General features: G+C 45.0%; 1 protein-coding gene and 1 long non-coding RNA gene across 2 annotated transcripts in view; one reads left to right on the top strand and one right to left on the bottom strand.

Annotated features, from left to right (window-relative positions):
* Positions 1-3,860: 3,860 nt before the first annotated feature.
* LOC114626978 lies at positions 3,861-4,440 on the bottom strand. Its single transcript, XR_003712324.1, has 2 exons — positions 4,263-4,440; positions 3,861-4,108 (listed from the first exon to the last, which is right to left on the bottom strand). It is a non-coding gene; the product is annotated as an uncharacterized LOC114626978 (long non-coding RNA).
* A 336-nt stretch (positions 4,441-4,776) lies between these two features.
* Positions 4,777-10,935, top strand: part of Lmbr1 (limb development membrane protein 1) — a 139,623-nt gene continuing 133,464 nt past the window's right edge. Inside the window, exon 1 of the mRNA XM_028774682.1 lies at positions 4,777-4,876. Coding sequence (XP_028630515.1) covers positions 4,811-4,876 — 66 coding nt within the window. The 5' untranslated portion in view covers positions 4,777-4,810. The remainder of the gene's footprint in view (positions 4,877-10,935) is intronic.

The raw sequence follows: 10,935 nt of genomic DNA, 5'->3' as shown, positions 1-10,935 counted from the left end.
TCATGAGGCAGGAGGGCATACCTTTAATCTGGGCCACACTCTGAAAGCCTATATAAAGACAATGAAAGAAGAAAGGTTTTTGTTCTTTGTCTGCTTGTCTTCAACTTGCTAGCAATCCATTTCTTCACTGGCATTGGAACCTACTTCTTCAGGATTTCAGCATATACAGAAACCAGCTGAAACCTCCAGCCTTGTAGGACTTTCCATTCATATCTTTTACAATACTTAATGGTCATGCCCTTCTAATAAAAAGCTTAGTAGATAGTACTTGGTTTATATCTTACCTCACTTGCTTTACCAAAACCCTCTCTTCTTAGATGATACAACTCTGTCCCTCTAGTTGTTAGGAGTCTCTTGAGCTTTCTTTCTACTTCCAATCTGTGGTGATCTGAATGAAAATGGCTCTCATAGACTCATAGGAATGGTCTATTATTGGAGTTGTGGCCTTGTTGGAGTAGGTGTGGCCTTGTTGGAGTAGGTGTGGCCTTGTTGGAGTAGGTGTGGCCTTGTTGGAAAAGTCTGTCAGTAGTGGTCAGGGCTGGCCTTTGTGGTTTCAGAAGCTCAAGCCAGGCCCAGTGTCACTCTCCCTGCTGCCTGCTGCCTGCTGATCAGAATGCAGAACCCTCAACTACCTCTCCAGCACCACGTCTGCCTGTATGCTGCCATGTTTCCCACCATGATAATGGACTAAATCTCTGAACTGTAAGCCAGACCCAATTAACTGTCCTTTATAAGAGTTGCTGTGGTCATGATGTTTTCTCACAGGAATAAAACACTAAGGTGTTGGGTGTTCTTGCTATAGACTCTTAACACAGATCTAGTCTGCACACCTCTTATGATGTGGACAGCCTTCACCTGGATCTAATACATAGAGTCTAAGTTATTAGAGTAAGTCTCATGGCTTCATCCTTACCTGTTGCCCAGTCTCCAAACACAGTAAGGTAATGTGACAATTACAAACAGGGTGCTTAGTGACACTTCCTAGAGAAAAACTCAAAGCTCTATAGTGGCTCAAAGTCTTAAAGAACAACTGTATTAGAAATATTATTTTCTAAAGTGTGTGTGTATGTGTGTGTGTGTGTGTATTCGTGTGCCACAAGGTACATGTGTATGTCAAAGGACAATTTGTGGGACTTATTGTTCTCCTTTACCAAGTGAGACCTAGGGATGGAATTCAGCCATAAAACTTACCAACAAATACCTTTACCTGTTGAAACATCTCACTGGCCAAATTAATTATTTTTAATTGGTATACGTTCATTGTACATCATTATGAGTATCATAAAGGCATTTTCTTCAAGTAAATTTTTATCACTTGCAATTCCATGCGCTCTTCCTTTCTTCTTTCTCTCTGGATAGTCCCCTTTGTTTTCCCAGCCTTGCTGCTACTTACATGTCTTATATTGCTGAGTTTGGCATGGTACTTGTAAGGGACAGTATGACATGGTTTACTGCCCCTGGAACAGATCCAGTAGGGTGTGGGTCTTCACAAGTGTTGATGATTGCTATATAGGCATAAGGCTTGTTTGTATAATATTGTACATATTCTCACGTTCTGGAATGTTCTGGAATGTTCTGCCAAGGTTAATGACTCTATGATAATCAGGGACAGCTTGAGCTCAGGAGGTGAGGGAGTGTCAGAACACTGTGACCTTCAGGATAGCCCTTAAGGCTGTGGGAAAGGATGCTGAAAATATGAGTTTGAAAATATATAATTTCTTAACTATGGAAAATATAAGGATGCAATATGAATTGTATAAGGAGCTTCACAAACCTAAAGGAACAGAGGTAGCTGCACTATTAGCCAGCTTGTCAGAAAAATACTAAGGAAGGAGATAGAGATTTAGGGAGTGGTGATCGCAAGGCAAGATCCCACACAGCTAAGTCTTTTTGGTTATGCTTATGAGTTCAAGGTCAGCCTGAGGCAGCTAATTTAGGTCCAGGTAAGGTCAGAATGGTAATTTCAGGATGGGGTCCTATCCAGCTATCTTATTGTCTTGTTGTCTCTAAGAATCAAAGGGCTGGGGTCTTGGGATGCTGATTCATGGTATAATCAAAAGGGAACTTGGGGTAATGACTGAATTGATATGTAAATAAAAAACGGACTTTGGTCTGCAAGAGATGCTCTAGAGGATTTTTTTTAGAATAGCAAGAGAAAGCTGTCTCTAGGAGAGCAGAGCACAGAGAGCAATCTGAAAAGCCATCTCAAGCAGATCACACACACATACACACGAGAGAGAGAGAGAGAGAGAGAGAGAGAGAGAGAGAGAGAGAGAGAGAGTCATATCGAGTGCACTCTGGAAAGCCAAAGTTGTCTTGAGCAGAACATAGGTCATCAGTTTGGGCCCACAATTTTGACTTTGAGTAGTTTGTTTTGGCAGCTCTCAGGCACCCCATCTCTCAGAACCCCTCTCCAAGCCGAGCCTGGTCTTTGGCAATGTATGTATATGTATGTAATATTTTAGGTATAAATATAAAAACCATGGTCCACAAATGAGTATAAAACACACCACATCTGTCTGTGTCTGACAAGAGGAATGTGGGAAAAGGGTTGGTTTCAGTAGCAGAAGTGATGCGATGCCTAACTCCAGCTTGCTTGAGGCTTCTTTTTACTGGGTGCTGGAATCACTGGGGGTCATAGGAAGGGCATGCTCCAAGGCACAGACCTTTTCCCAACACTGTCATCATTTTGATTTTCCTACTGACTGGAGCAAATTACACAATCAGGGCTAGATTCAAGGGTAACTGCTTCTCACTGGAAGACAAGCAAAGCCAGAGGACAGAGGGGTGAGTCAACATGCCTGGCAGAGGAGCGGTGTCCATTTTTGAAGTTGGCTATCCTGGTTAAGTTTCAAAAATGCCAAAGAAAATGAAACAACTAAATAAAAGTTGCGTAAGCTTCCATGAATAGCCCTGCAGCAGAAATGTAAAGGTTTAAGTGGTTGCGGTATCCAGTTGGAAAGATGTGAAATACTGTATGTTTTCACTTTCTGGATTATCTGCCCAAGTGCTACACACCTCAAAAGCTGATGTGTTTATTCTTTGATTTGGACAGATTAACCCAGGGATCATCCAGGACAATTCAGTTGTGTATTTAACATAGCTCTCAGAATGCAGGTGTCCAGAGAAAAAAAGTCTTTTCATTGTCTTTTAGGGCTGAGCCATTTAAAGATATATCAAAGGCGAACTGGTTTGAATTTAGATAAAAGTTGTTGCTTGTTGATCAGCCTGTGTTAGTATTCTGTCTAAACTCCACCTCCACAGTTACCTGGCAACAGCCAGGTATGCTCCTCCCCACAGTTACCTGGCAACAGGCACTATAAAAAGGGCTGCCTGCCCCCTCCCCACAATTACCTGACAACAGGCAGGTAGGCCTGCCCACTATAAAAGGGGCTGCCTGCCCCCTCCTCACTCTCTTTCTCCCTCACCTGCAGGTCCCCTCTGCTCCTTGCCCCTCCCCCTTCCCTTTCTCCTCTCTCCACTTGGTCATGGCTGGCCTCCTCCACTTCTCTCTTCTCTTCTTTCCCTACCATCTTCTGCTTCTCTCCCACCCTCCACACTGAATAAGCCCCTTCCCTTCGCGGAACCGGCTGGTCTCGTGTTGTCTGTCTAGGCTGCGCGCCAAAATCTAACAGCCTGCTGTAGCTGGAACTGCTGGGAGCAAGCCTCAGGTATTTCAGGCTCTCCTACCAAATGAACCCAGAATCGAAATTGCAAATACCCCTTTTAAGCCCCGCGGTGGTGGCACAGGCCTTTAATTCTGGCCCTCCAGAGGCAGTCAGGTCTCTTGAGTTCCAGGACAATCAGGACTGACTACACAGAGAACCCGGTCCTGAAAAACCAAACCAAAACCAACCAAATATTCCTTTAAATTTTAATTTTAAAACAAAAATTTCAGAATGGAGGGAAATGGCTGTGTTGGCATATTTAGCCGTGCTTCAAATCAAGGGCGTTGTTGTTTAAGGCCCACAGAGGATCATGAACCTGACCCTGGCATCAGAGGGCTGAGGGCCCTAGGATATCTCGGTCCTCCAGGACAGCGGCTCTCTTATCTCCCCAGAGGCAGGACTTCAGAGAGCTACGCTGCAACCACTTTCTCGCTTTGCACCTGCTTGGGAGAGAAATTTTCCGTAGTAGACCCTAGGTCTTTAGGCTGGGCGGGCCCAGTGCTGAGCTCAGAAACCGACAGCAGGGGTGGAGCAAGGCTGAGGAGCCCGCGGGTGATCCAAAAGCTAAAGCAAGCAAGGGTGGGCCGGGTGCACCTGTGCCTGGATCTCCTCCCATCTCCGAATCCCGTCCGCACCAGGGCTTAGGCCTCTAGAGCTCACACCCCTGTCGGAAGCTTCGGCCCCGCCCTTACTCCCAGCCCTGGGCAATGACCAGCAAGGCTGGACTCCAACACTTCAGGCCCAGCTCCGAGATTTTCGTCCTGCCCCAGCACGCTTCAGAGGTCTCTTTCAGTCCAAGCCCCTAAAACCACGCCCCCACTCCTCCAGCCACGCCCCGTGGCGCCTAGCGACCGTGAGCCCATCGCTCCAGGCGCAGAGGCGCGCGTCTCTGACGTAACGGCGCTCTCAGAGTGACGCACAGGCCCCACCCCGACCTCAAGCCCCGCCCAGGTTGTGGCCATTCCCCGCCTCCCGTATCCTGAGCCGCTTCTCCCTGAGCCGAGGCGGCGTTTTACCAGCCGGCTGCGGTTCTAGGTGGCGTTCCTGTCCGGCCACGAGAGACTGTGTAGCCCCGCCGCCCGCGGGCAATGGTGCGGCGGAGCGCGCGGACGCGGGCGGCCCTGCGGCGGGCATGAAGGAGGATGGAAGGGCAGGACGAGGTGTCGGCGCGGGAGCAGCACTTCCACAGCCAAGTGCGAGAGTCCACGGTGCGTGGCCGGGCGGTTCCCTGGTGCTGCGCCGCGCGCTGGACCCACGAGCTCAGCGCAGAGCAGCACGATCCCATAGCTTCTTCCCGGACACCCTCAGGCACGCCGGCCTTCCAGCGCCCCACCGGGTCTGCTGCAGATCGATTCCGATTACGTCCTCTGTCACCTGCGACCCGGTCACCTGCTCCCCATCTCCTCACCTGTCACCTCCTTGCCTGTCACCCTACTGCCCTCTCCTCTTGTAGGTCTCCCTCGCGCCACCAGCGCTCTCCCCCCTCCTTTCTGTCCTCTCTTTACTTATGTTCCCTCCCTTCACCCTCACTTTCCCTCTCCTGTCACTTTTACCTCCCTCCATACCTGTGTCCCCCTTCCGCAGAGTCCCTATGCCTCTCTCTTTCCCTGAGCTGCCTCCTATCATCTCTGTCCGCTTCCAGTCACCTGTGCTCACTTCCTTTCACCTGCTGCTAGGCTCTTCTCCCATCACTTGCAGCCCTTCCCATCATCCGACTCCCCTCCCCCCTTCCCGCTCCATCCCCAAGTCACCTACACTTAACCAATGGCCATTTCTCCTGTATTCTCTCTCTGCCTGCGTCCATTCAACTCATCACCTGCACCTTTATCACCTGCCTCAGCATCTTCACCTGAGTTTATCCCGCATCTCCAGCTGACTGAGGGTGTAGGGTGATGGGTGGCTGCCTCTTCTAGTCTGGCATGGCATGATATCTGGTACCTGGGCTAAGCTGGCTGTGGCTTAGGTGTAGGTGCAGACAGTGCTCTGGCTTCCCACCCACATCTCCCCTATACTCACACCCTCTCTATATCCCCCTAGCCAGGACAGAGTTAAAAACTTGAAAGGAGTGAAGACAGGTCTTTCCTAGGGAGAGTGAGAGCAGAAGCCTACAGTGCTGAGAAACAGCTGCTCTGGAAAGCATGAACCTGCTTTAACCTGCTACTTCTAGCAGATCAGGAAGCCAGCTTGGCTCCCTAAGGTCTCCTTTGATGAGCGCCTTTCCGGATACTCTACACTATTACCAATGGATTAGTTTGTGTCCCCATAACTGCAAAGTATATCCAAGTTACATATTTGCATTCATCTCTCTTCTTAGCTCCCTTTTCCTGGTCAGTCACACCCTTGGTTTGAGGTAAGCACATTCTGGTTCACAGTTGTCCAGTTTGTGCTGTTACTGATTTTTAAAATTGAGAAGTGGCTTGCCAAGTCATACTGGGGTAAAAAGAGATGCGTAAATCTGAGTTGATAGAGTTTAGTACAGTGCAGTTGGCTAGTTTTTATTACTTCTTTGGGTATTTTATACAATGTATTTTGAGCACATTCATCCCCCCACCCCCAACTCCTCCCAGACCTCTTTCCACACACTCAACTTCTGTGACTTTTTTTTAAAACCCATTTGAATCAAATTTGTGTTGCACTTCCACTCTTGGGTGTGTGGGCACTCATTGGGGGTTATGGTTGACCTATCTGTAGCACACTCCTAAAGAAAACTGACTGTCTTTTAACAACTATCAGTTGTTAGTAACTCCTCAGATGGGGTGGGACTTCATGTTTACTTCCTTTCTCTGTACTGAAGATTTTTGTCTGGGTTGAATTTACCCAGGTTATGAACACCCTCGGGTCCTTTGTATAACTGCCCTGTCTTAGCTGGAAAACCCTGGTTCTGTATGGACACCCACTGCTTCTGGCTCTTACAATCTTTCTGCCCCTTATTCCACAATTATTTTAAGTCTCAGGAAGAGGGGAATGGCACAGAATTTCTATTCAGGGCTGAGCATTCATTCTGTAGCCTCATATTCTTTTTGGGTCTCTGTTAACCATCATCCATATAGAATGCATCTCTGATGAAGGTTAAAACATGCACTGATCTCCGGGTTTAACAGTAAGTCATTAGTAGTTATCTTAATATGGTTTCCAGTTAGCAGTTTAATAGTAAGTAGGTTCTGTCCTAGGGTCTGTGACCTCTTTACCCACAGATTCTTGTCTCCAAGAACGGTGCCAGGTATGAGGTTCATTTTGTGGAGTGGACCTTAAAGCCAATGAGAAAGTGGTTGGTTACCCCCACAAATTATGCCACTAGGAAAGAATCTATAATTTTAAGTACGCCCTAGATGCATTTCCTACAAAACATACTTGATTAATCCGTGGTTTCAGATGCAGAAATAGAATTTTGCTTCCTTGCCAGAGGCCCACGTTTCCTCAACAGTTGTAACTTTTATCTTCTCAAAGGGTAACTGCTGCTTTAATGCCATAGGCTAATTTTTGTTTTATTTTTAAAATTCTTTTATATATATGAATGTTACATATGTATATCATGTATATGCATGATGCTCATGGAGTCCAGAAGAGGGCATCGGATCTTTGGAACTGGAGTGTGAAGTAGTTGTGTGAACTGTCATGTGGCTACTGGGAACTGAATCTGAGTCCTCCATCATTGAATTACTGTGTCGGCCCAGATAAGTGGCAGGTTTACTCATTCCTCTGTGCCAGGTGCATCTGACGGTAGACATCTGTTAGTTTCTGACAGTTCCGTCAGGGTGGATCTGCTCTGGCATACTCAGGAGTCTGAAACGTTACTACAGCAGTACAAGTGTGCCCTTTAAGTTCTGAGAGCTGTTTTTGGAAAATTCCAGTGAGCACAGGTAGATATCTCACGATTCCTGGTAATGGGTCGGAGTGCCTGTACTACTCCTTGTTTTTAGCATATTTAGGGTGGATGTCTAGTTGTTTGAACAACATAACATTTTTCTCATTGTATTGTCTTTGTGCTTTGTGAAAGATTAGTTAGCTGTATTATATGGCTGTATTTCTGGCATTCCTGTTCTGTTCCATTGGTCAGTACTTAGTTGATTACTTAAGCTTTGTTTTTACTTTACAAAAGTCCTTTGATTATATCCTTTCTCTTCAGATCGCGCTGATTATTCTTGGTTTTGATTCTCTGCATAAACTTTAGCGTAAGTTTGTTCATATCTACAGAGTAACTTGCTTGGGTTTTGACTGGGATTGCATTCAGTTTGTAGATCAAATAGAAGAACTTACATCCCCCTGTTCATGAGCATGGACTATCTCCCACTTATTAACGTTATTTTTAGATATTTTCATTAGAGTTTTATGGTTTTCTCATGCATATTTTAGATATGTTTCGTTAGATTTCTACATATTTTGTTAACATTAATTTTTTTGGCATGCTAGTATAAATGATGTATGTTTCATATTCAAATTTCACTTGTTCCTGGGCTTTTAAAAATGCTTTTAAAAATAATTAATTAATTAATTTACTTTACATCTCCATCAATTGAAGCTTCCCCTCCCTCCTTTCCTCCCAGTCCATCCCTCTCACTGCCCCTCTCCCGATTTCCTCAGAGAAAGGGAGGCCTCCCATTGATATTAACTCGCCCTGGCAAATCAAGGTGCAGTAGGACTAGACACATCTTCTGTCCAGGCTACACAAGGCAGCCCAGTTAGGGGAAGGGGTCCAAGGCAGACAGTGTGATCCGAGAGAGCCCCTGCTCCAGTTTGTAGGTATTCCACTTGAAGACTAAGCTTCACATCTTTGCATATGTGTAGAGGGCATAGGTATGTCTGTTGCATCCTCCTTGGTTGGTGGTTCAGTCTCCGTGAGCCCCTATGGGCCCAGGTTAGTTGACTCTGTAGGTTTCCTTGTGTTGTCCCACAATCCTATCTCCCCACTCTTCCACAACATGCCCTGAGCTCTGCCTAATGTCTGGCTGTGGGTCTCTGCATCTGTCTCCATCAGCTGCTGGATGAAGCCTCTCAGAGGACAGTTATGCTAGGCTCCTGTCTGCACGTATAGCGGAATATTACTTTATATGTTAATATGACATTAATGGTGGGATCTCAAGTTGGGCCAGTCATAGGTTGGCCATTTCCTCAGTGTCTGCTCCGTCTTCATCCCTGAACATCTTGTAGGTAGGATAAATTGTGGGTCAGAGATTTTGAGGCTGAGTTGGTGTTCCCATCCCTCCATTGGAAGTCTTGCCTGGTTATGGTAGGTGGCCAGTTCAGATTGGTGGCACATACTTTTACTCTCAGCATCTCCACAGGTAGAGACCGGCAGATCTATGTCATTTTAGGGCCACTCTGGTCTATATGATGACCTTCAGGCCAGTCAGGGTTATATAGTGATACCCTGTCTCAAAACAAAAGGCAAGCAAACAACAAAATTCTGACATAAAAACCGAGACTAAGCCAAAACAAAAATTTTACTTGTCCATTGCTGGCATATAGGAAAGTGATTGACTTCAGTATGTTAACCCTGTGACCTTCACTCTTGATACAATTATGTATTAAGTTCTAGGTCTTTTTGTGTATTCAGATTTTTTTCAATCAGAGAATACAGCCATGTGTGTATAAAGGCAGTTTTACTTATTAATTTAAATCCTTTTTCTTGTTTTCTTGTGCTAAGTAGGATTCCTAGAACTGCTGTGAAGAATGAGAAAGGGTGCCTTTGCCTTCTTGTAGGTCTTAGAGAAACTTTGTCTTTCTCATTACTAGTTTTTGATACTTTGTAGATAGGTATTCTTTAGCAGTTGAGGAAGGCTCTCATCTTAGGTTGTTTTAAAATTCACATTTTCTCTTATGTATTTGGCTTAGGTTTACTTCTTCATTCATGATGAATTAATGTCACCTAGCTAAAGTAGTGTTTTATTTATCTTCTTTTTTTTATTTTTTATTTTTTTATCTTCTTAAATAAAGTTGATGCATGTAGAAATTATTTATTTATTTAAAAATATTTATATTTTATGTATATGAGGATTTTGGCTTTATGCTTTTTTTTAGTACATGATGATATGTCACAGTTATTTCTTCCTTTTGGGTTACATCATTTTAAATAAAGTACTCTAGTGGGTCTTTTTCTTTGTGGGAGACAGGGTCTCATATAGGCTAGGTTAGGCTTGAACTCTCATTGTATTACTGAAGATGAACTTGAACTCCTGGTCATCCTACTTCCATTTCTCAAGAGCTGAGAATATAGGTGAATGCCATCATTCATGTGTTAAAAGTATGCACATTAATTATAGCAGTAATTGGATTTTACTGTGACATTTCTATGTATTCATATATCCCCATCTGATTGTGTCCACTTCCTTCTCCCCTTTGCACTCCTCTCCTCTTATATACCGCACAGTCTTTTTACCCTTCCTTTTGTGTTCCTCCTTCTACTTTCAGGTCTTTAATCAAATCAGTTTCCACCTAGGAAAGAAAACATATAATGCTTCTCTTTCTTGTCTGTCTTCACTTATCCTGAGTTCTTCTTTTTCCATCCATCTCCATGCGAAACAGCTTCATCTTCCCTTACACTGAATAATTCTCCACTGTGTATGTGTACTGTATTTTTTAGTTCAGTCATCTGTCAGTAGACTATTGTGTAGTGGTAATTTTAGCTACTCCCCTTTGCCTTCCAGCTGGAGCTCTCACCCAGGAGTTCTTTGGATCGCACATTAGCTTATTTTTGAAATGCCTTGGCTACTCAAAGGCTGGGCAGTTCTAACCCTCCCTCAGCTAGCATGCTTTCCCCTCTGGTACTCCTGGCTCAACACCTTCTAAATCTACATTTAACTTTGCTGCCCTGTTACCTTCTGTGAGGCCCATTGGTCTATGCTGCCCAGGATGCTTCTGGTCAGCCCTTCCGGGGGCTGCTTCCCCTTCCCAACTACATTTTGGATGATCTTCCTTCTGCGGCTCTAAATTTGATCTATCTTTTGATTCTGCATCTCCTCCTTTTTCCTGTCTCCTACCCCCCAAGGAACCTAGAAGTCCCGCCTCTCTTTGCCCGGCCATTGGCTGTTGGCATTATTAATCCATGAAAACACAACTGAGGACGTTTAGCATTCGGACACGCAGAGTTCCCATTAAACTAAAGCACTATCCCCAACACTGTTGTGTCAGCAGGCTGTTGTGAATGTGCTATGATAAACACAGGAGAGCAGACCCTGCGCAGGAGTGGTATAGCTGAGGTATATGGAGGTCTGTTTGTAGTTTCTATAGTGACTGCTGTACTGATTCATATACCTTCCTCTATAGTGAC

The sequence above is a fragment of the Grammomys surdaster genome, unplaced genomic scaffold, assembly GCF_004785775.1.
Source record: "Grammomys surdaster isolate TR1022 unplaced genomic scaffold, NIH_TR_1.0 242, whole genome shotgun sequence".
In the NCBI taxonomy this organism is placed as follows: domain Eukaryota; kingdom Metazoa; phylum Chordata; class Mammalia; order Rodentia; family Muridae; genus Grammomys; species Grammomys surdaster.
This window is presented reverse-complemented; position numbering and strand designations above follow the sequence as displayed.